Consider the following 26,208-nt stretch of genomic DNA (forward strand, 5'->3'; position numbering starts at 1 on the left):
TCACCACCACAGCACGGCCGATGAGTAGTGTAGGTCTGCACCAGGGATCCGAACCCATGAACCTAGGCCACTGAAGCAGAGCATGCTGAACTTAACCACTAGGCCATGGGGCCGGCCCCAGAAGAATTTCTTATAACTGGAAGTTTGTACCTTTTGACCATAGCCATTTTCCCTCCCACCTCTGTTCTTTGTTTCTATGAGTTCATTTAAAAATTTTTTAGATTCCACATATAAGTGAGGTGGTACAATATTTGTCTTTCTCTATCTTATTTCTACTTAGCATAATACCCTCAAGGTCCATCCATGTGGTTGCAAATGGCAGCATTTCCTCCTTTTTATGGCTGGATAGTATTCCACTGTGTGTATATGTATATATACCACATTTTCTTCATTCATTCGTTCATGGACACTTAGGTTGTTTTCATACCTTGGCTATTGCAAATAATACTGTAATGAACATGAGAGTGCAGATATCTCTTTGAGAGAGCAATTTTGTTTCCTTTGGATATATACCCAGAAGTGGGATAGCTGGATCATATGGTAATTCTATTTTTAATTTTTTGAGGACCCTCTATACTGTTTTCCATAGTGGCTGCACCAATTTACATTCCCACCAACAGTGCACAAGGGTTCCCTTTTCTCCATATCCTCGCCAACACTTGTTATCTGTTGTTTTGATAATAGCCATCCTAACAGGTGTGAAGTGATATCTCATTGTGATTTTGATTTACATTTCCCTGATGATTAGTGATGTTGAGTACTTTCTCACATCCCTGTTGGCGATTCATATATCTTCTTTGGAAAAGTGTCTATTCAGGTCTTCTGCCCTTTTTCTTTTGGAAAGTTAGCCCTGAGCTAGCATCCGTTGCCAATCCTCCTCTTTTTGCTGAGGAAGATTGGCCCTGAGCTAACATTTGTGCCCATCTTCCTCTACTTGATATGTGGGACGCCTGCCACAGCATGGCTTGATAAGTGGCGCATAGGTCGCACCCGGGATCCGAACTTGTGAACCCCAGGCCACTGAAGCAGAGCCTGTGAACTTAACCACTACGCCACCGGGCTGACCCCCCCTGCCCATTTTTTCAATCAGTTTGGTTTTTTTTGCTCTTGAGTTGTATGAGTCCCTTATGTATTTTAGATATTAACCCCTTATTAGATGTGTGGTTTGCAAATATTTTCTCCCATTCAGTAGGTTGCCTTTTCATTTTGTTGGTGGCAGCAACAACTGCACACAACTTTGCTGTGCAGAAGCTTTTTAGTTTGATGTAGTCACACTTGTTGATTTTGGCTTTTGTTGCTTTTGCTTTAGGTGTCATATCCAAAAAATTATCACCAAGACCAATGTCAAGGAGCTTTTTCCTCTGTTTTCTTCTGGGAGTTTTATGATTTCAGGTCTTACACTTAAGTATTTAATCCATATCTAGTTAATTTTTGTGAGTGGTGTAAGATAGGGGTCTAGTACATTCTTTTGCATGTGAATATCCAAATTTCCCAGCACCATTTATTGAAGAAACTATCTTTTCTCCACTGAGTATTCTTGTCTCCTTTGTCAAATATTACTTGACTCTGTATGCGTAGGTTTATTTCTGGGCTTTCAATTCTGTTCCATTGGTTTATGTGTCTGTTTTTATACCAGTATCGTACTGTTTTGATTACTATGAATGAGTCCTGGGGATGTAATGTACAGCAAGGTGACTATAGTTAACAATGCTGTATTGTATGTTTGAAAGTTGCTAAGAGAGTAGATCTTAAAAGGTATCACAGGAAAAATTTTTTTATGTGAGGTAATGGATGTTAAAAACTTGTGGTGATCATTTCACAATATGTATATATACATCATTATGTTGTTCACCTTAAACTTATACAATGTTACATGGTAATTACATCTCAATAAAACTGGGAAAAAGACCAAAATCAGAGTAATTTCATGCATAGAATGGCAAAAAATCAAAAAGTCTAGCAAGAACAATGTTGTCAGGATATAGAGCAATAAGAATTTTTATATCCTGCTTTGGCAGTGTAAATCATTGCAATTATTTTTGAGAACAATTTGACAATATTTCATATAGTTGAAGACATTCATACTCTACCACCAAGAAATTCCACTCCTAGATATAGATTCTCATACCCGTGCAGGCAAGAATGCATATATAAGACTGCTCATAGAAGCATTGTTAATAATAGCAAAACCTATATGCCTATAAAGAGAATAGATACATGAATTGTGTTCTAGTCACACAACTACTATATAATAGTTAAAAGTCAATGAAGTAGGGATACACATATCCACATGACGAATCTCAAAAAATAGAGGAGAAAAAAGCAAGTTTCAGAGGAATGTTTACAATATGACACATTTATATAAAGTTAGAAATATGTGAAATGATACTGTATCTTGCTTGTATTTGAGGAAGCCAAAAGGGAAAAGAGTGGATACAATTGGGGAGAGGAACATGGAGATTTCAATTGTAATGTTTTGTTTTTTCAGGGGAGTCATGGGCATGGTTAAGTGTGTGGTATTATTCTTTATACATTTTTACATATCAACTATGTAAAAATTTGTTTAAAGGAGCAGCCGCTAATTGTCTAGATTGGACCATCAGCTGTTGATTAAAAACCTCTTATGAAAGTACTTCCAATAATTTCTAAAAATGTATTTATATATTAATAACATGGTTCTCTTCTTCTAATAAATGGATTTTTTTGAAACTTCATGTCAGAGTACTGGTGAAAGTGGAAAGGAAGGGACTTGGAAGGCCTGAGGGAACAGAAAGGTGTAATGTTGGGAAGGCAGCATTTACAGGGGATAGAAGGGCACCTTGGAAAGGGGAAATGTCTCTTGGAGGCCTGATGGCAAAAATGCTGGTGTTTTTCCAGGAGTTTTTTTTGGTTATTGTTTGTTTTGTCACTAAAAACAATGCTATAGTGTGAAGAGCCCTGTTCATCCACGTTCACATACTTTGAGGAATATAGCTGTAGGTGAAATGCCTAGAACTGACTTTCAAATAGACCAAACAGGAAAGCTGTTGGTTCCTGGAAAATGGAGAATATTAGAGCTGGCAGGAGCTGAAGAAACAAGTCCAGTCCAAATATCTCACTCTACAATTGAGAAAACTATAATTACGTAAGACTTCGAGTCAATGCGTAATTTTACAAGATTTCCTATTTAACCTGTTTTCCTGTTTAATTTAAGATTGTCCTATTTAACCTGCAAAACTTAAGCAAAGAAAGGCAGGTCACCTTGTATCATATAAATCATCCAGCTGGAAAGAAAGGAATTGGGATTAGAAAGGATCAGAATGTCAAATGGTTTTTTTTCCTTAAAAATATCTGAAACAGAACTCCAAATAATTTTTGTGGCTACTTCTTCCTCAAGGAGATGGAGCTTAGCTCCCTAACCCTTGAGTGACTTGCTTCCAAAGAGTAGAGTATGAAAAGCGGGTGGGGGGGGTCGGAGGGGACACGCGGGGGGCTGGGGAGTAACTTTACAGTGGAGAAACCAGACAAACCTCAGCCAGATGATGAAGGAAAGTCTGAGAAACTGCTACAGACTAGAGAAGGCTAAAGAGATAGGCCAACAAAGTAATGTGGTATCCTGGATGGGCAGAAAAAGGACATTAGGGGAAAACGAGTGAAATCTGAATAAACTGTGGAGTTTAGTTACTAGTAACGTACCAGTGTTGGTTCCTTAGTTGTGACAAATGTACTGTGGTCACAGAAGATGTTAATAATCAGGGAAACTGAGTGAGGGGTATATGAGAACTCTGTACTATCTTTACAACTTTTCTATAAATCTAAAACTATTTAAAAAAATAGTTGTATTTAAAATAAAAAAGTTAATGGAGACCTTATTCTATCAAAAGTAAAAAAAAATTGTGAGCAAATTTGTCAAAGGTAGTTGGTACACTATGGTTTGTGATATTACTCTGTTTAAACAGCTTTAATATTTCTGGTTATTAAGCAGTATCTTGCAGCAGACCAACTCTCTTATTGAATGAATAGATAAACTGAATAAAACACACACACACACACACACACACACACACACACAGTCTGTTTGAAGGCATCAGTGAGTTTCTGAGGCATCTAGGACTTGCCTGGAGAGACGAGAACTCTAGAAAAGTGAACTGAGATTCTTCCAGCCTCTTTCCCACTACGGAGATGTGTCAATTATTTGGCACAGGTCAAGAGTTCAAGACTCCAGGCTGAGGGCTACTTCTAAGAGGCCAAGAAGCCAGCAGAGCTTTTTGTATTCCCACAGGGCTAGAGAGAGAAAAATTATAACACACTGCTGCAAAGGCAGCCAGAAATTAAGAAGCCACAATCTCAGTGAGACAAGAGGCTAAGTGCTTTCTCCTTCAAGGCATTTGGCTTATTCTTAAGCTATTCATATCAAGAGATTAAGGAAATATAAACGGAAAATTACTAAGAAGAATGGTATTTAGTTTCACAATGCTGTGAGAAAAAATTCAAGTTTACCATTCACCAACAAGAAAGAGCCTAGGAAGGACAGGATAATAGATTCAAACTGAAGCACAGAAAGAAAAGGGGCCTAAAAAATTGAACAGAGTTTCAGTGATCTATTGGACAATATCAAGTGGAATAACATATATTTAATAAGGATCCAAGAAACAGAGGGAGGAGAGATGCAGAAAAGACATTTCTGAAGATACAATGGCTGAAAATTTTCCAAATTTAATAACAATTGTAAATCCACAGATCCAAGAAACTCAATGAATTGAGGTATGATAACCACACCAAGGCACATCATAATTTAAAAAAGTAATAAAGAGACAGTCTTAAAATCAGCTAGAGAAAAGAAGACAATTGCTTATATAGTTAATAAGTATTGTTCACACCTCATAGAATGAAAGTCAGAATACAATGGAATTTCATCTTTAGAATGATGAAGAAAAAAAATGTCAACCTAGAATTGTATATCCAGATTATAAATCTTTCAAAAGTGAAAGCAAAATAAAGACAATTTCAGTCTTCTTTGAGAATTTATTGCCAGCAGACATGTGCTATAAAAATGTTTCCTTCAGGCTGGACAATGATTCCAGATAGAAACTCAGAGTACACAAAGAAAGAAAGTGCTAAAAATGATAGAATGTGGGTAAATATAAAAGATATTGTTCTCATTCTCTAACTTTTAAAATGTAACTATTCAAAGCAAAAATAATAAAAATTTACTGTAGAATAACAATAGCAAAAGGACGGGAGGGGGAATGGAAATATGCTGTCATAGGTTCTTAAATTTTACAAGAAATAGAACTGCACATTGAAAGGATCATAAACTATGATCAAGTTATTCCTGGGATGCAATGATGGTTCAACATACACAAATCAATAAATTTGATATACCACATTAGCAGAATAAGGGATAAAAATCATGTGATCATCTCAATAGATGGTTAAATAGCATTTGACAGCCTTTCATTATGAAGACTCTCAACAAATTAGATATGAAGACGTGCTCCTCAACATATTATAGGCCACATATGTCAAGCTGACAGCTAACATCATCCTCAATGGGGAAAGCTGAAAACTTTTTCTCTAAGATCAGGAACAAGATGAGGATGCCCACTCTCTCCACTTCTGTTCAACATAGTACTGAAGTCCTAACCAGAGCAATTAGGCAGGAAAATGAAGTAAAAGGCATTGAAATCGGAAAGGAAGAAGTAAAGTTGTCTCTATTTGCAGATGACATGATCTTATATGTAGAAAACCCTAAAGACTCCACCAAAAAACTGTTAGAACTAATAAATGAGTTCAGTCAAGTTGCAAGACACAAAATCAACATACAAAAGTCAGTTGTGTTTCTATACACTAACAACGTACTATTTGAAAAAGAAATTAAGACAACAATCCCATTTATAATAGCATCAAAAACAATAAAATGCTGGGCCAGCCCCAGTGGCCTAGTGCTTAAGCTCAGCATGCTCCACTTCGGCAGCCTGGGTTCGGTTCCCGGGTGTGGACCTGCACCACTAGTCTGTCAGTGGCCATGCTGTGGTGGTGGTCACATACAAAACAGGGGAAGATTGGCAACAGGTGTTAGCTCAGGATGAATCTTCCTCAGCAAAAACAAAAACAACAATAAAATGCTTAGGAATAAATTTAACCAAAAATAATATTTGTAGATAGACTATGATAAATTAAAGATGCATATTGTAAATCCTAGGGCAACCACTAAAACAATTAAAAAAACCCATATGGCTAAAAAGGCAATAGTGGAGATTTTTTTAAGTACACAGAATATTTTTTTAAATACCCCATTAATTCAAAATTAAAGGAGAAAACAGGCAAAATGGAACAAATCACAGTTGGGACAAATTGAAAACAACTGCAAGATGGTAGATTCAATTCAATCACATCAATAATTGCATTAAAAACAAATGTAGGGTTAGAATACCATCTCCTAAAAAGTCCTTCTAGCTCTAATGATAATAACAAAATGAAGGTAACAGAATTTCTTACTTGAGAAATAGAAAAATCATTTTATTGAAGACCAATCTTGAATGCCTATTACTATTAATTACCTACTAATAAGGAAAATCTATACTATGCTTCAAATTCCTATATGTCCATGTCATCTGACCTTATAAATTGCTTAGATGATGATGGAAATTAACGTACCTTCCAGTGAATTATGAATCTTTTGGCCCCATTTGGCAAAATAATTAGAGCCACCTCCTGCCCAGGGAAAGCAAATCAGCCTAAAAATTGCATCAGGGTTTTGGTATAAGCAGTTCACAACTTTTTCATTCCTAGGGAGAAAATTCAAATATATTTAATGTTACATAAATCAGTTAACCTGTACAAACTGAACTAAGTGTGTTTTAATGGAAATCTTTATTAATTATAAGGAGAATATGTTCAAATATAAAGTGGCTGCCAATTTTTCCAATAAAAAAGGTTTCTCTGGGTTTCTTTTTGACAATTTGAATATACAAACTTTTAGGGATGTGGGTGCAATAGTCAAGTATCTATATATAATATTTAGTAAGTACATTTCATATGCACATTTAAGGTGATATAAATCTTAATTTAGAAATTGTCTTTTTCACAATTTAGGGAATAGTTTTATTTATGGTTTTAGTAATAAACTGTTAATAATTTTAACAGTTTATGGGCAACTTCCATGTCAGTGTCTTCATGATTACTAGAACCAATTTTCAAGTCATCTGAGAGTTTTCCAGAGCATATAACTTTCACTCCCTTCTGAATGTTAGATAAATACAACACTTTCCATCTGCATATAATGTTGTCATTGGAAATTTTACTCCAAGATCCAAGTATCCTTTCACCTAGTATTAGGATCGTTTCTTTTTAAAAAATTCAACCTATATGTATAATTTGTATTCTCCACAATTTAAACACTTCCTATAAAGTTTTCAAATTGATTATTAAATTGTTTACAAAAATATATAGTCTTTCCAAATGTGAGATCATCAACTCTAGTATGATGATTAAATCTGTTTTGCCTTTTTCAAGTACCAGTTTTTAGTACTAAGTACCGATTCTTAAGTACTAAGTATTAGGTGATCTCTGTAAGCATCTAAAATTAATACAAATTGAGATCTTTTCAGGTTAATGTGTTCACTAAAGAGGACTTTGTTTTTCATAATAAAATAATTGAGAGAACACTAATAGTATGGGAGACTTTATACGAACTTAAGAACAAGTTAAAACCTTTTCGAGGGCAAGATAATTTTTGAAAAAAACCTCCTTGTCTTATATTTGGGCACTTCTGTTAATAATTGGTAATTTAAAGATAAAAACACAAAGGACTAATTTAAATTTTTTCTTTGGAAGAATAACATTCCTACTTGAAGCTATGTTCCCATTAACCAACCCCATCGTCAACAAACTCATTGACAATGAATGGATCAGCCCTAAATGAGAGTTTCACAGCTATCTACCATTTTCTTGAAAAACATTAGAGTCATTTTTTAAGGAGTGCAAAAACCTTCAGTAGAGCCTACCACAGTTTGGTAAAAGCGACACAGCAAATGGGTGAATTTTCTGAACCTCATTTTTTTTTGGCTATTGAAGAGTCTAGAAAACTTACTTGAATTCAACAATTCTTTAAAACAATTCCATATTTTTAAAGTCAAGAATCCCTACTTCAATCTATTTAAATTATTTGTGTTCTAATTAACAAAAAAAATGTTTTAGGACAAGAGTGGTTTTTGCCGGTTTTGCAGTACCTGAAGCCTATGTAATTTGTGGGAGTGGAGAAGTTCTTTAAGAAAAAGAATACGAAATTATGAATACAAAATTAGGTGCAGAACGTTTGATCATTAGTATCAAGGTAAAAACTATCTACTTCGGGTTGGGGAAGGGGATAGGAACTGCCTTTCACTTATTTAGAGCAGTGTCAGTCTCGGTGAGTCCTCAAAACCGACACTGATGGGACGCCTACACTGCACATGAACCCATGGCAAAGATCCCATGAGAAGGTAGAGCCTGGGTAGACCATGCCCATTGCTGCCAAGCCTGGACAGGTAGCAGAACTGCTCTCACTCTTGGGTTTTTGCCTATCTCCCTAGCCACCAAACTTCTTATCTCCACCTAGAGAAGGAATCAAAGACCGATGAGAATTGACCTTGCCTAAGGCAGCCAATCCTCCAGGTAGAAGTCTTCTACCTGAACTTGCTTTCTCTTTATCTCCCCCCTCTTCATTTTTGAGTTAAATAATAGAATTCTAAAACTTTAGAGTTAGGAGGGATCAGAGAGAAATCATTTGATCCACTATTACAACCTAGTGACTAAGGCTGTGGAGACAGAGAGACCCGATCCTGTCAAATCCTGGCTACACCCTTGTTGATGTGACATTAGGCAAATGGCTTGAGGACTTTAGTCTCAATGTCTTCATCTGTAAAATAATAATAATGTCTTGCCTACATTTTGATTAAATGTGTTAAAATGCTTAACATGGTTTTAGGCACACACTGAGCAAAATTAAATGTTACCTATTATTACTTACTTGACAGTTGAGGAAACTGAGACTCAGAGACATTAAGTCACTTGCCCAAGGTCACCTAGCCAGTTAGTGACAAATCAGCAATGAGAACACAAATCCTGCTAATCCTAAAAGCTACTTTCTGACTTAACCCTTTCCCTATATTCTCAGCATCCAACATGTAAGTAGACCCCTAAGTGGCAGGGAGTGGAAGGCAGAACTGGGAAGCTTTGGATTAGAGAGTCCGGGACAAGAACCTCTTTTCCACGTTGGTGTGTAAATTAAACCTCACCTTCACCTCTCCTAATCCCCACGAATCCTTCAGCCAAGTCATGGGTTTACAATTTCACTTTAAAATCACCACCTAGTCAGTACCATTTTACATGGTGGAGTGGTTAGTGCCATTTACACCACGTTGCATTAGGGGCAATTGTCACCCAATGGGGCTTCTGTGAGAAGCCCCTTTCAATCTAATAAGACGGCCTCTAAAGGCAGAGTGTTGGGACACCCGGGGTAGGGGAAGAACCAAGTTGCACATGGAGTGATGTACCTGGCAGTCCCAGCTTTGTCGCTTCTCTCCATGCTGTGAGGAGATGGTGCAAGATTGCTGGTCTCAGCAACTTGTTGGCCAATGCCAAATTCAGGTACCTCTCTGGGTATAAAACCTCTGATCAGCCTTGTGCACACAGAGCAGTGACCAGATTTTTTTTTAAATCTGTTGACTGTATTTAGTGCTCCAACTCCTGCTAAAAAAAGAAGAAGAAGAAGAAGAAGAAGAAGAAATGGATTAAAAGCAACATAACTGATGTAATCTAAGAATAAGGAGTTGCCTGCCTCAGTTCATATTCAATGACCAGTAAGTACTTCCAGAACCAAAGCTCCAGCTAATCTACAGAAAGACAAAGATACCACATTTCTAAACTCTAGCAACTAAACAATCCTGCAGGTGAACCAGGCAGAAAACACTCAATACCTACTAGAAAATTGGGGTAGGAGGGGATGTTTGTTTTTAAAATATGAATGTCTTGGTTTTCTAGATATTTATAAAGTTGTTCTCCCTTAAATCTTAAGGAAGAGCTAGGGTGTCTAAGAGAGCCTTCACTACTGTGCCAAACTTCCAACTTTGCAAGTTGCAAATATTCAGAAAAGAGAGGAAACATAATTACCAAAAGTTCTGTCCTTTATAGAGGCTTTTCTCTCTTTACTTCCTAGGAGTTCCTTGAATCTCAAGAAGTTATCATGTCCAGGTCCCAGTCTACTCAGCTGTGAATCTCAGAAGGGTTCCTGGGAGCCCAGGCTGATCACTCCACCTTTATGGTGCAGTGAAGCATCCTTGGAGGAACAGAAAGCCTTGTTTAAATAGAGGAGGCAAGTTCTCTGAGTATGGCAAATCCTTTTGTCTCTCAGAGGCTTTTCTTAGTAATGATGGATCAGAGCCATCATAAACACTCAGCAGAACCAGCTGGATCACACGTGAGGAGTTCACTGACTTCTGTGGCAGTACTTCCTTCTTAGGTAATGATATAAAGTGCACTAAAAGATGACTATTTCAGGCTGGCCCCGTGGCTTAGCGGTTAAGTGCACACGCTCCGCTGTTGGTGGCCCGGGTTCGGATCCCGGGCACACACCGACGCGCGGTTTCTCCGGCCATGCTGAGGCCGCGTCCCACATACAGCAACTAGAAGGATGTGCAACTATGATGTACAACTATCTACTGGGGCTTTGGGGGAAAATAAATAAATTTTTAAAAAAATTTAAAAAAAAATGACTATTTCTACCAAGGAAAATAGGCAGTCATAGGTGGGACATACATTTGCAGTGTTTACAACTGAAGGATGTTATTGAGTGCTACAAAGCTTCAATAAAATTAGGCAAATTCCTCCAGCTCTTTCTAATTGAAAGATGTAAAACTCTGCTTTTTGATGTCATTTTGTTTTTGACTTGGCATATCTTGTGATCAATTATACTTGGGAGAGTAAACATTTACCCAGTTTATTTACCCAGGTTTATTTCCTGAAGGCCCATGATCAAGGTCTTGAGTAATTTCTCAACATTAGAGATATCCCCACGTAAGAATTGTAGTAACTCTGCCCTCAAGAGAAAACCGCTAGAAACATCTATTTGATTGAAGACCCAGAGGAGATAGAGGGAATCGGGTAGGAGCAATATTCAAGAGGTAATGACTTAGATTTTTCCAGAACTGATGCACGACACCAGTCCAAAGATAAAAGATGCCCAGCAAATTCCAAGCAGAACAGATTTAAAAGAAAGAAAGCTATCATATGGGTGCATTATAATGAAACTGTAAAACAAAGAGATAAAAATAAAGGACAAATATTAAAAGCAGCCAGGACGGTGAGGAAGTGGGGATGAATTATTGTCTTGGAGGAACTGCAGTTAGACTGACAGAAAGCTAGAAGAGAATATAATGATATCTTCAAGTGCCAAAAGAAAAATTGCCAAATTACAATTCTCAAAACAGCTTTTAAGAAACAGGGCAAAATAAAGACGCTTTCAGACAAGTAGAAACTAAGTTTGTCATTGGAAGACACTCTCTAAATGAAATTTTAGGGTAAATTTTTTTGGGCAGAAGGTAAATGATCCCAGATGGAAGATTTGAAATGCAAAAAGGAATGAAAAACAAAGACAATGGTAAATGTGAGAGCAAATATACATAAACATTGATTGCATAAAATAGTAATTGTAATGTCTAGGAGGGCCTAAAATATATATGGAATTAAAATACCAGACAAAAATAAGGTATAAGTCAGGAGCGAGTATAGGAAGGTCCTCATATTATCTTTGAGGTTTTATTAAATTTAGACTTGAAGAAATATGCTTGTTTTAATTTGTAAATCAAATCCTTAAAAGAACAGAACACACCATAAGTCACCCATACTGGAAGAGAGGAATGTTTAGTCAGTCAAAAAGGAAAGAGAGAAAAGTAAAGAAAAAGGTAAAACAGAGAGAAAGCACAATACAAGATGGCAGATTTAAACCCCAAATATCCGTGATGGTGTTTTATATTACATATTAATGGACTAAATTCTCTGGGTATGAAGCAAAATCATCAGATTGGATTAAAAAATAATCCAGCTATATGCTGTGTATATGAGACATACCTAAGAAGATATTACTCATAGGATTTTAAAATAGCTTCAAATATCAAAATACTGCCAGACTTTGGGGTTGGTACTGAGGAAACAGTCTTGGAAAGATAACTAGCTATGGGCCAGGCAAAGGGAAAGAAGTGGGTAGAATGGGTTGACCTGAGAACAAGGCAGAAAGAACAGCATATGCCTAGCCCAGAAGAGAGATGGGGCGTGGTCAATTAGGAACCAAAAAGGAGTTAAATACTGCTGGAAGGCAGAGCATGGGCAAACAGGTGGGGAGGGAAAAAGCAAGGAAGTAAGTAGGTGATATATTGCGAACAACCTTGTAAGCAAGCTATGTGAAGGATTTTGGCCTTGATCTTAAGAACGATGAGAATCCATTGAAGGTACAATGAGCAGAACTGCCTTTCAGAATGATGGCTTTGGCTACTTGGTTGTGACAAAGAGAAAATTAGGAGGCGGTTGTAATCATCTAGGACAGAAAGGATGGTGACCTGGCCTAATCCTAATATTAGCAAACACTTCCAGAAGACTTACTAAGGGCCAGGCATTGCTCTATGTTTTAATATGTAGTAAGTCTTTTAATTTTCCCAATTATGTAGGCACTCTTCATAAAAATCATGAAGGCATTATTATTATTATTATCTGCATTTTGAAGATGAAAAAACTAAGGCACAGAGAGGTTAAGTGACTGACTAAAGGACACATGTTGGTAGGGAGCAGACCCAAGCAGTCTGGCTCCAATGCTCTTAAACCATAATGCATCCCCATGTTGTGCTAAGGGGCTGGATGCTACAGCTACCGCACACCCTGGAGTCAATAGGAATTGGCAATTTATTAGACATGGGGAGTGTGGGAGGGGGAGGAATAAGGATGATGCCCAGCTTTCTGGCTTGGGCAACTGGGTGCATGGTGATGTCACTTACTGAAACGAGAAACGCAAGAGGAGGAGCAGATGTGTGGGGAAAGATGATGTGTTTAGACTGAATTGTTAAGTTTGAGGTACCTGTGAGGCCTCCAAGAGAAGATTTCCAGGAAATATTTGGCCATAGGGATCTAAATCTCACAGAGTGTGTGGGAGTGGACTTGGGGGTGTCTGCACCGAGGGGAGGTTGAGGCTGAGGGATGGAAAGAGAAGGCCTGGGAGAGAACGGAGAGTAGTGTTCTTAACTGGGAGTGGAGGCAGAGAAGGAGGCCAGAGACTCCTCTAAAAATTGGATGTTTGCTGTGGGGCTTCTTTCTAGAAGAAATGCTCATGCCCATTTGTTGTATTGGTGCCCAGTGCCTTTTTGAGGAGTGAGGGTTGTGGACCCTCTCCTCCACACCCACATATGGACTCACTGAGAGCTGGATTTCAGGGCAAGAGTGACAAGAAAGTGGGCTAGGACAGAGCCCCGAGAATCACTAGTATTTAAATGGCAGGCAGAAAAAGAGAAGCTGCCAAGGAGGCTTGGATGGGGACCTAGGAAAGTAGGAGGGAAAACAAGTGGGCCCCTCAGGAAGGGGCCCCTTGGGGGTAGCGTGCGCCCCACACCTGGACAGCGAGTAGAAACACAAGCGCCGTAGGAAGGTGTTGGATGCGTGTCTCCAAAGTCACCTAGAGATGCAACTTTATGGGAAGATTTTAAATACTCCAGCTTTTCTATGAGCTGCTATTCCTTAATCCAAATGCTGACAATTTTTGCAAGAGTTGAATGGTAATGCTATGGACACCTGGAACGATTGATTAACGTTCTCAGAACCTACACTCGATTGATCCCTCTGTATACCCTCCTGGTGACTTTGATCACATCTTAACCTTTCTCCTGAAATCTCTCCAACACCAGTCAGGTTGCCCAACACTCCCACTTGCCTGCAGGTGGCCCCGAGGGCTGGGGTGAGGCCCTTCCTGATCCACTCTGGCTGCGTTCCTGGCCTTGAGCTCTTTGCCTTGGCAGTACAGAGGAGAGCACTCAGAAGTCTTGCCCTTGGCCAAAGTTGCTGCCAAACATGCAGAGTAAAGAACAGTGCTTACAATGATGAGGCCACTTTGGGTTAATGCCCCCCAAATGTGGAGAATTCAGGCCAAGGAGCTTGCAGGGATGTAGGATTTCCCGTGCCATCCCTTTGCCCTACTCAGACACTCCACTGCCTGTGGACAGCTCAGGAGAAATGGGTTGTGTTGTTTAAGAGGTCGAATGTCAGATCGGCCCATGTATACACCCTGCCCAGTTACACTGACAGCGAGTAATGTATAGATCTTGCTATTAGTAATTCTTAGGGGATTTGACATCCCAGGAAATAGCTGTAACCATAATCAAGCATTAAGACAGTAATGTGACTTAAATGTACTCATATCAGCCTCTGGACCAGGGTCTCTTGAAAGATTCATCTGCGATGTTCCCTAGCAGACTTCTCATGACAGGCAGACACCACTGTGGTGTGCGGAAAGAGTCTGCACTAAGTCTCTGAGCTTCTAGAATCTCAGCCACTGTGAGGCCTTGGGTAAACCACACACCTCTGTGGGCCTGCATTTCCTTAACTGCCTCATAGGATTGGCATGGGATCCGATGAGAATATCTGTGAACACCCCTCGATTTTTGACTTTCCAAGTTGGAAAATGGTATGCTATGTGCCTGTGCTCCCCTTCCTCCCCAGAGGGTCAGTTCTGCCTCCCTACTTCCTCCTGGGGTCCCAACACAGCTTCACAAAAAGAAAGTAAGAGATGATTTGACGGGGAGGAAAAACTGGGGCACAGAAGATGGTGGTGTTTGCACCATTCCCAGAATTTGGAATGTCACCACTCTAATGGGCCATGCTTTCTCTGGTCTGTGGCTTCCTTTTCTCTAATTTTGCTTCTCTGTGTTACTGGAAGCCCCTTCTCCTCTCCCTAGTGATTTATCTCCTAGCTCCTACTCAACTCCTACTTCTAAAAAATTCAGTGAATGACCCCAGCTTTTTAACTCAGTGCTTCCTTTTGGAAAACTGACCCTAGAGTGTGAGATACTCTGTGATTTCAGCAAAAATCACAGTAGTGCCCAGTGCTGGCTCCCAAGATGATGACTCAGTAGTCCATTGTGGAGCACACCTGCAAGACCAAAATGGCAGGGCCACAGGTTACTTCCAACCTCTGCATGCTCTGCGATGGGCTAGTCTTCCTTCACCATCGTTAAAGCCTAGTATGGCTTCACCCTTCCCCCATCACTGCATTTCCCTTTGGAGTTTCTTGGTGTCCTTTCTTCCCCATCAAAGCAGTTCTAATAATGTTGAACTTCAAAAAAGATGGAGTCTGCCCTCTGCTTCTAGGAGGTTTCTTGGATCCTATAAAAATGTCTCCGCCTCTTTCTCTACTAGCAGTCCCATATGCTAAGGATTATTCAGAGACGCAGCCTTCCTTAAGTTATGAAAGAATTATTCTTTCCTTAGGGCCATGGGTGTCTATCTGTCTCTGATGGACTTAACTAAGACGAAGGGGCCATTCTTGTGTTTTAGCAAATAGCCAGCAGGTCCCCATCTCCCAGGAGTTTTTCCTAAAGGTCCACCTTACCAATCTCTGTCTCTCTCTCCCCCTCTTCTTTCCTCCCTTCCCAAATCTCCTCTCTCTCCTCCTCCTCCATCCCCTCTCTTCCTCCTTCCTTCTCTACTCTTTCTTACTATATATATGCTAATAACGTTAACAAAAGGAATTAGTCATGCTTATATGCCTAGATTTTAAGTCATGTAAGGATTTGTTCTTTACAGTCATACAGTATCTTGATTAAATATGTCCAGAAATCTGAATTTATGAATGTTAGACATTAAGGAACCACTGATTTCTAGCAATTATTCCAGCTAAATATAAAATCCACAGTCAGTAAAATTGCTCAATGAGTTCAATACGTTTCTTCCTTGATAGGTATCAGAATGAAGGAAGCTGTTTTTCACAAGAGGTAGAAATATAGGACCAGATTTGGTTACCATTTCTCTGAATTTGAGAACATGTTGACTTTCATACCTTCTGAGAACCACTTCAGAAATCACTTCCTACACCTGAAATGGCAATAGAGAGAAACCTAGTGCATCTAGCACTTTGAACAGCAAGTCACAAAATTCTCTGTGGGATGGTTTTCATTTTGCATGGTTTATTTGTGTCCTGGTCAAGAAGTCTCATTCTAAGACATTTGCTAACTGCCTATTACCTTCAGGGCAATATGGCCATAGAGCAAAGATGTGGCAGTAGCTAGGAGTGGATATCCAGATGGGTCTCATAGTGGTTTTCATTAGTGTAAACAGTTTTCATTGTTGTTTTATAGATTATGTGCAATAATGAAAGGAACTTAGGTAAACCACTAAAAATCGTTCTGTGAAAGACATACAATAAAATAAATTAAGCATAATTAAAATACAATTTCCTCAATGTAAAAAGTGTAGATAGCTGTGGTTTAGGATGAATAGAAAGGATATAGTGTGGGCTTTGAATCCAATGTGTCTGGGTCCTTATCCTGGCTCTACCATTTAATGAGCTCTGTGACCTGGAGCCAGTTAATGATTCTCTCTGTGCCATACTGGGCTATTGTGAGAGTTTGTGAGTCTCAAATGTTACCTGTAGTCCTTTTGATTAGAAAGAAATACACCAAAATTGTAATATATTTTGTGTTTGGGCATGAAACCATAAGTGACTTTTAATTTTCCTACTTAGGAAAATTTCCCAAATATTCTTTAATGAGCAGGTGTCATTTCCAAATGAAAAAAAAAAGTATCCAATGATTTCCAGTTCATTCTGGTAATAAATTATTCCTACCTTTATATCATAGGGCTCTATTAAAGTTTTAATAATAGAATTCTATTTGTTAATCATTAGTAGAATGTACTATTCATTCTTAGTAGAATGTACTATTCATTCATCTATCTACCCATCCACACTAGGAGATACAAAGACAGACAAACATTGTAGATTTCTGCCTCCATGAGTTCATAGTCTTGTTAGGGGGCTGGGAGGATAAGAAAACAGACTTTTACAACAGTGTGGGGGATCAGAATTGGCCACCTCAAAATACGTCTCTTTACCTTGATTATTTTTAAGAAAAAAAGACTCTAAAAGAAACTTTAACTTTCCCCCTCACTGCCTAAAAGAATTTAAGATAAAAGGCCTGTCCCTAGGTTGGGTCATCACCATAGATAACTCTGGGTATGGATAGACTGGGAGGGTCCTTGCTAAGCCCATTCTTATCAAAGCTCTGAAAACCAAGTAAAAGTAGAAGTTATCCTTTGTAAGAGACATTTACATTTGTAAGGAAAATCTCCGTTTGTAAAGGTATCTCCCTCTCTGTACCAGGAAGAAGGGGGGATGACCTTATCTCTAGAAACTCTTATCAATACAGGACTCAAATCTGCATATTAACCTTACTCTTGTTTACTGTGCTTTTCTGGTACTCTCTATATCTGGCTCCCCTCACCCCCAGCATCCTCCTTTGTCTTTAGCTGAAGATAGTATGTGAGATCAGAACCTCCACAATATTGGTGAGTTGCTCAGTTTTGCCTGAGTCTCTCCCATGTAGATGTTACTAAAGTTTGTTTTATTTTCTCCTGCTAACCTGCCTTTTTAATTATTTGGCCAAACATAAGAACCGTCAGGGAAAGGGCAGGGAGGGATTCTCCCTCTTCCCCAACAACAGCATGTGATTAGTGCTGAAATAAAAGTGCTGTGAGTTGAGTTCCATTCAAGAAGGCAACCTAAGAACATCCTGAACTCACCTCCTCTCACAGACACACTGAGTCTACAGCTGCATATGGAACAATTTCCTCTTAAGAAACTGAAAGCCTGGCTAAGGGACTATGACACACTGGGCAAACGAGAAGAAAACCTTATCGAGGCAGGTAGGAGGGGTTGAGACACAATGTTGTCATAAACCCCACCCCCCAGCGTGGCGACCCACAACTGGGAGGGAACTCGGACCCAGAGCTTCTCCCCGAGGAGCGAGAGGTTCGGACCCCACATCGAGCATCCTAATTTTGGGGATGCACACTTGAGCCTAAAACATCTGGCTTTGAAAACCAAGAGGGCTCGTGTCTCGAGACCCACAAGACTACCCATCTGAGAAGCTGCTCATAAAGGCCTCTGGCTCAGAATCACCCTAGGGCCCAGCTCAGAGGCATCTGATTGCCCAGACTTAAGTGTACAAGGCTTACCTGCTTATGTTAAAGCCTCAGCCTGAGGGGCAGGTATCTAATTTAACACACACGTCTAGGAGCCTGCTGAAACACTCTCTGAGTCAGAGACTGGCCAGTGCCTTTCTTCCTGCTCTCCCTTTGCCTGCTCCTGAGCACCAGTGTCTGCTGGAGGGGAGCTTTACACCATCCGGTGCTCTAGTTTCTATGGCTGCTGTGCAGTGGACACACCTTGATTGCTTGCCTCTGGTGGAGGTGGGGCTTGCGTTCCTGGGCCCCACGGGACTGTAGCAATTGGAGAGATGGTTCTTTGTAGGCTGTCACTGCCAGGACACTGCACAGATAGTGGACTGGGGCACAGCCCCAAGTCTTTTTGTGAAGGAGGCCTCTGCTTGTCCTGGAGCTTTGACTTGAGGGGCAGGCTTCAGGTTTGGCACATATTTAGTGGTCTACGGAGCTGCTCTCTAGAAAGTAGGCTGTGGACGCCATCTTGGCGCTCTCCCTCTGTCCTGCTCAGCTCACTGCTCTCACCCAGGAAAGAGTTTATACAGTTGTCTGGAGCACAAGTTTCTGTAACTGCCACTCAGGGGACACCTCCAGATCACCTGGCTTTGGTGGCCAGTGGGGCTTAAGCTTGCAGTCCCACAGGACTGTATATATTTGTATATTTTTAAAAGCTGATGCCTGAGGATTGGGCTTCCAGTCAGCCTGAATCTAGGTGCTGAGATCCTCCCCTTTGGGACACTGACAGATCTTGGCACACCCTCAACTACTAGGGGCTATTAAAAATACGATAGGCTGCTTGGACAAGCATAAAGGTTTGAGAGACAACCAAGAGCTGAGGCAGAGTTGAAGGACACAGTTCATCTTTTACATGAGGCCACACCTTCAAGACTGGGATGGGTGGTTGTTTCATCTATTGTATAAAAACCAACACAGAGATTCACGCAAAATGAAGAAATGCACGAATATGTTCCAAATTAAAGAACAACATAAAACCTCAGGAAAAAACCTGAATGAAATGGAGATGATAATTTACCTGATAAAGAGTTCAAAATTTCAGGTGTACAACATTATAATTTGACATCTCTATACACTACAAAGTGATCACCTCCAAAAGCCTAGTTACCATCCATCACCCTGCTATTGATCCCTTCACTCCTCTCATCCCTGCCTCGAACCCCTTTCCCCTCTGGTAACCACCAATCTGTTCTTTCTATCTATGAGTTTTGTTTTGTTTTTGTCCATTTGTTTTCTTTTGTTTTGAGACACCACATATGAGTGAAATCATGTGGTATTTGTCATTCTTGTTCTGACTTATTTCACTTAGCATAATACCTTCAAGGTCCATCCATGTTGTTGCAAATGGCAAGATTTCATCCTTTCTTATGGCCAAGTAATATTCCATTGTGTGTGTATACCCCATCTCCTTTATCCAGTCACCTATTGATGGATACTTAGGTGGTTTCCATATCTTGACTATTGTAAACGATGCTGCTATGAACATAGGGGTGCATATATCTTTTCAAATTATATAATAATAATAATTTTAAAAAGAATTCAAAGTAATAGTCATAAAGATGCTCACCAAACTGGGGAGAAGAATGGATAACACACTGATAACTTCAACAAACAGGTGAAAAATATAAGTCAGTGCCAAATAGAAGTCTCAGAGCTGAAGAATATAATAATTGCACTGAAAAATACACTAGAGGGGTTCAACAGCAGACTAGATGAAGCAGAAGAAAGCATCACTCAACTCAAAGACAGGGCAGTGGAACTCACCCAGTCAGAGTAGTAAAAAGAAAAAAGAATGCAAAGAAGTAAAGATAGCATAAGGGACTTATGGGACAACATTGAACAGGCTAACATTTGCATCATAGGGCTCTCAGAAGGAGAAGAGAGAGAAAAGGGAGAAGAAATCTCATTTGAAGAAATAATGGCTAAAAACTCCCCTAACCTGGGGAAAGAAACAGACATCTAGATGCAGGTAGCCCAGAGAGTGCCAAATAAGATAAACCTAAAGAGACCCACACCAAAACACATTATAATTAAAATGTTAAAAGTTAAAGACAAGGAGAGAATATTAAAAGCAACCAGAGAAAAACAATTTGCTATGTACAAGGGAAGCTCCATAAGACTATAAGCAGATTTTTCAGCAGAACTTTGAAGGCCAGACAGGAGTGGTTCATTATATTTAAAGAACTGAAAGAAAGAACTTCCAGCCAAGCATACTCTACCTGGCAAAGTTACCCCTCAGAAGTGAAGGAGAGATAAAGAGTTTTCCAGACAAGTACAACCTAAAGGAGTTCACCATTACTTAATTGCCCTTACAGGAAACGTTAAAGGGATTTCTTTAAGCTAAAAAGAAAGGGAGCTAATTAGTAAGAAGAAAACATATGAAAGTGTAAATCTCACCAGAAAGGTAAATATACAGTAAAGGTAGTGGATTAATCACTTATAAAGCTAGTATGAAGGTTAAATGACAAAAGTAGTGAAAATAGCTATGATTACAATAATTATTTAAAAGGTACACAAGATAAAAGGATGTAAAATGTGACATAAAAAAATATACAATATGTCGGGAGGAGAGATAATGTTCAGCTTTAGAATAGGATCAAACTTAAATTGTTAATAACTTAAAATAGACTGTTATAGATATTAGCTGCTATATGTAAGTCTCACAGTAACCACAAAGCAAAAACCTATAGCAAATACACAAAAGATAAAGAGAAAGAAATATAATCATAGCACTAAAGAGAACCATCAAACCTGACCAAAAGTCATCAAAGGAAGAGAGCAAGAGAAGAAGAAATGAACAGAGAGGAACTATAAAAAAAGCCAGAAAACAATAAACAAAATGGCAATTAGCACATAACTATCAATAATTACTTTAAATTTAAATGGACTAAATTCTCCAATCAAAAGACATAGAGTGGCTGAATGGTTAAAAAACAAGACCCATTTATATGCTGCCTACAAGATACTCACTTTAGATGTAAGGACATATACAGACTGAAAGTGAAGGGATGAGAAAAGATATTCCATGTAATAAAAACCAAAAGAAAGCTAGAGTATCTATACTTATATCAGGCAAAATAGATTTTAAAACAAAGACTGTAATAAGGGACAAAGAAGGGCATTGCATAATGATAAAGGGGTCAATCAAACAGGAAGAAATAATGTTTGTAAATATTTATGCATGCAACATATGAGTACCTAAAAATATAAAGCAAATATTAACAGACCTAGAAGGAGAAATAGCAGACTTTAATACCCCACTTATGTCAATGGATAGATCATCGAGGCAGACAATCAATAAGGGAACATCAGCCTTAAAAAATAAGTTAGACCAGATACACACAGAACATTCCATCCAAAAGCCACAGAATACACATGTGTGTGTTCCAAGTACACATGGAACATTTCCCAAGATAGATCATATTTGAAGTCACAAAACAAGTCTTAAATTTAAGAGGATTGAAATCAACCTAACTTTCTACCTAAAGGAACTAGAAAAAGAAGAACAAACAAAGCCCAAGGTGACTAGAAGGAAGGAAATAACAAAGTTTAGAGCAGAAATATATGAAACAGAAACTAAAAAGATAGTAGAAAAGATCAATGAAACTAAGAGCTGGTTCTTTGAAAAGGTAAACAAAATTGACAAGCCTTTAGACTCATCAAGAATAAAAGAGAGAGGACTCAAATAAAATCAGCAATGAAAGAGGACATGTTACAACTGATACCACAGAAATACAAAGGCTTATAAGAGACTACTATGAACAACTATATACTAACAAATTGGATGACCTAGAAGAAATGGATAAATTCTTAGAAACATACAACCTACCAAGACTGAATCATGATGAAATAGAAAATCTGAACAGACAGATTAGTAGTAAGGAGATGGAATCAGTAACCAAAAACCTCCCAAAAAACAAAAGTCCAAGACCAGATGGCTTCACTGGTGAATTCTACCAAACATTCAAAGAAGAATTAATACCAACCCTTCTCAAACTCTTCCAAAAATACAAGAGGAAGGAACTCTTTCAAACTCATTTTACAAGGCCAGGATTACACTGATACCAAAACCAGACAAGGATGCCACAAGAAAAGAAAATTATAGGCCGATATCTCTGATGAACATAGGTGTAAAAATTCTCAACAAAATATTAGCAAACTAAATTCAATAATACATTAAACGGATCACATACCATGATCAAGTGGGCTTTATTCCAGGGATGCAAAGATGGTTCAGCATCTGCAAACCAATCAGTGTGATATACCACATTAACAAAATGAAAGATAAAAATCATATGATCATCTTAAAAGATGCAGAAAAAGCCATGGACAAAATTCAACATCCATTTATGATAAAAATTCTCAACAAAGTGGGTATAAAAGGAACGTACCTCAACATAATAAAGGCCACGTATGAGAAGCCCACAGCTCACATCGTACTCAATGGGGAAGAGCTGAAGGCTCTTCCTCTAAGATCAAGAACGAGGCAAGGATGCCCACTCTTGCCACTTTTATTCCACAGAGTACTAGAAGTCCTAGCCAGAGAAATTAGGTGAGAACAAGAAATAAAAGGCATCCAAATTGGAAAGGAGAAGTAAAACTGTCACTATTGGCAGATGACATACTATTATATATAGAAAACTCTAAAGACTTTGTCAAAAACCTGTTAGAACTAATAAACAAACTCATTGAAGTTGCAGGATACAAAATCTGTTGCATTTCTATACACTAATAATAAATTATAAGAAAGAGAAATTAAGAGAACAATCCCATTTACAATTGCATCAAAAAAAAAAAAAAAAACAAAACCTAAGAATAAATTTGATCAAGGAGGTAAAAGACAAGGCCGGCCCCATGGCTTAGCAGTTAAGTGCGCATGCTCCACTACTGGCGGCCCAGGTTTGGATCTCAGGCGCGCACCGACGCACCGCTTCTCCGGCCATGCTGAGGCGCGTCCCCCATACAGCAACTACAAGGATGTGCAACTATGACATACAAATATCTACTGGGGTTTTGGGGGGGAAAAAAAAAGGAGGAGGATTGGCAATAGATGTTAGCTCAGAGCTGGTCTTCCTCAGCAAAAAGAGGAGGATTAGCATGGATGTTAGCTCAGGGCTGATCTTCCTCACACACACACAAAAAAAGACTCAGCAATTCCATTTCTAGGTATTTATCCAAAGAAAATTAAAACACTGATTTGAAAAGATATCCACACCCCCATGTTCATTGCAGCACTATTTACAATAGCCAACATATGGAAACAACCTAAGTGTCCATTGATGGATGAATGGATAAAGAAAGTGTGGCATATATATACAAAGGAATATTATTCAGCCATAAAAAAGGAAATCTTACTGTTTTTGACCACATGGATGAACTCGAGGGCATTATGCTAAGTGAAATAAGTCAGACAGAGAATGACAAATACCATATGATCTCTCTTATATGTGGAATCTAAAAAATAAAAATAAAATTTAAAAACCTAAGCTCATAGATACAGAGAAGAGATTGGTGGTTGCCAGAGGTGGGAGGTAGGGGATAGGAGAAATGGGTGAACTGTATGTGTGTGTGTGTGTGATTTTTTTTTTAGTTTAAACAAATTGAATGGAAAAAAAATAGGCAGCTGTTCCATTAGTTGAGCTGGAGGGACAGACATCTATCAAGAAAGCTGCATTGTTAACAGAAAACATTGTTTCTCTCAAGGTCATGCAACAGTTGTAAAATGCCATAACAATTCCTCTCCAATGTTGCCCCAGACCTACGTTGCAAATTCATTTCTAACCAGGGCTACCCAACTGCTAAACTACCTTCACTTCATCAAGTATCTTGCCCTTAGTTAAGCTGCACTTCTGATGATCTCACCTCAAGTTTTAATGGCATGTTATTGAGTGTTTACTGAAATAAATGAAGAAACCTACATATACAAATCAGTGATATGTTATCTATCTCTATACTTGGAGTGTTTTAAGAAGACAAATGAATATATCTAATGAAAGGGAAGAGCTATATGCAAAACTGAGTATCTCTGTTAGGAAAAAAAAAAAAGACCATTGGTTCAAGTTGAGGAGTACAAAGAGGAAAGTGCTCTGCCCGGTGATTCCCAGCTTGCCTTTCCTTTTCCCCTGCTCTACTAATAATCTTGCCTATTATTGTGTTTTGGCATACCCTGGTGTCCGACTCAATATGCTCTCTCTGTCTGGGGTCCGTCCTCAAGATTACCCCCAGATTTGATGATTTGCTAGGAGGGCTCATAGGACTCAGCATATGGTAGTACTTGTGGCCATAATTTATTACATGGAAAAGATACAAAGCAAATCAGCAAAGTGAAATGGAGCCTGGCATGAAGTCCAGAGGAAACCAGGCTCAAGCCTCCAAGAGTCCTCTCCCGGCGAGTCACACAGGACACTCTTAATTCCTCTAGCACGGAGTTGTGACAATGCACGTGAAATGTCTACCAGGGAAGCTCATTGGACTGGTCACATAGGTACCCTCTGCCAAGCACGTTCCAAAATTCCAGACTCTCTGAATGAAAGCAGCCTGGCCCCATTGCTGCTTCAATACATAGTCTGAAACTGGCAACTCTGTGCTCCTCTTCCTGCAGGTGAGCACCAGCATCTAACATGAAGCCAATGGGCAGTTCTCTTGGTAGGGACGCTGTTGCTATCATGGACCGAGGCCTGTGGGCCGAGTCCCACCACAGAACAGACACTCTGCTAAGAGCAGCTGGCAGTGGTTGCAGACGCCTCTCTCAGCAGCACCATGGTGGTCGGCAGACACAAGCACCTTATGAAAGTGGCAAAAAAGGAGCCAAGAAGAAAGTGGCCTATCCGTTTCTTAAAAAAATTGGCATGATGTGAATGTACCAGCTACGTTCTCCGTCAGACGAACCGGGAGAACAAGAGTCACGCAGACTCAAGGAACCAAAATTGCATCTGATGATCCCAGGGGCCATGTGTTTGAAGTGAGTCTTGCTGCAGAAAGGTAATCTGGCATGTAGAACATTCGAGCTAATTACTAAAAATGTTCCAGGCACAAACTGCCTGACCATCTTGTTTGGAATGCATCTTACCTGTAACAAAATGTGTCCCATGGTCAAAAATGGCAAACCATGATTGAAGCTCATGTCGACTCCAAGACTATGGGTGGTTATTTGCTTCACTGCTCTGTGTAGGTGTATGTTTCCTATTCCTGCTGTAACAAATTACCACAAACTGAGTAGTATAAAGCAACACTAGTTTGCTCTCTTACAGTTCTGGAGGCCAGAAGACCGAAATGGGTTTCATTTGGTAAAACCAAGGTGTTGGCAGGGCTCTGTTCCTGCTGGAGACTTTAAAGGGAGAATTCATGTCCTTGCTTTTTCCAGCTTCTAGAGGCTCTATGCATTCTTTGGCTTTTGGCTCCTTCCTTGTATCCCTCAGACCTCAGCTTCCATCCCATCTTCTTCTCTAACTCTGACTTGCATGCTGCCCTCCCTAAGGACCCCAGTGATTACATTGGGCCCACCCAGGTATTCCAGGATAATTTCCCCATCTCGAGATTTTTAACTTAATCACATCTGCAAAGTTTTTTTTTGCCATGTAAGGTACCATATCCATAGGTTTCAGGGATAAGGATGTGGCTGTCTTTGGGGGCAATTATGTGGCCTATCACAGTGTCTTTAAAAGAAAGTAGTATAGATTCAGAAGACCTCTTATGCTCAGCACCTAGGGGTCTGCCAAATCTGGAAGATGATAGAAATCACGACTAGAGAGGTACAGATGAATGACTTGAAAGTCCTAAATAAGATGATCCCACACAGCACTGGGAAAGGCATAAAAGAGGCTTGCAAATCTATTTATCCTTCCCATGGTGTTTTTGTTTGGAAGAAAAAAACAACGTGCTGAAGATGCACAATTTTGAATTGATAATCTAATGGAACTTCATGGTTAGGATAGTTCTGGAAAATAGGAGCTAAAGTTGAATGAATTGATGGATATGAGC

General features: G+C 39.2%; 1 protein-coding gene and 1 pseudogene across 1 annotated transcript in view; one reads left to right on the top strand and one right to left on the bottom strand.

Annotated features, from left to right (window-relative positions):
- The window catches only part of OLAH (oleoyl-ACP hydrolase), a 35,537-nt gene extending 10,642 nt beyond the window's left edge, over window positions 1-24,895 (bottom strand). The window contains exons 1-2 of the mRNA XM_004425454.2: window positions 24,717-24,895; window positions 6,640-6,770 (exon numbers count right to left, since the gene is read on the bottom strand). Of these exons, the coding sequence (XP_004425511.2) occupies window positions 6,640-6,770; window positions 24,717-24,895 (310 nt within the window). The remainder of the gene's footprint in view (window positions 1-6,639; window positions 6,771-24,716) is intronic.
- Window positions 24,896-24,987: 92 nt separating this feature from the next.
- On the top strand, window positions 24,988-26,111 carry LOC101400864 (small ribosomal subunit protein eS1 pseudogene; annotated as a pseudogene).
- The last annotated feature ends 97 nt before the right edge of the window (window positions 26,112-26,208 follow it).

Source organism: Ceratotherium simum, chromosome 32, assembly GCF_057802395.1.
Source record: "Ceratotherium simum simum isolate JZ-2026a chromosome 32, ASM5780239v1, whole genome shotgun sequence".
In the NCBI taxonomy this organism is placed as follows: domain Eukaryota; kingdom Metazoa; phylum Chordata; class Mammalia; order Perissodactyla; family Rhinocerotidae; genus Ceratotherium; species Ceratotherium simum.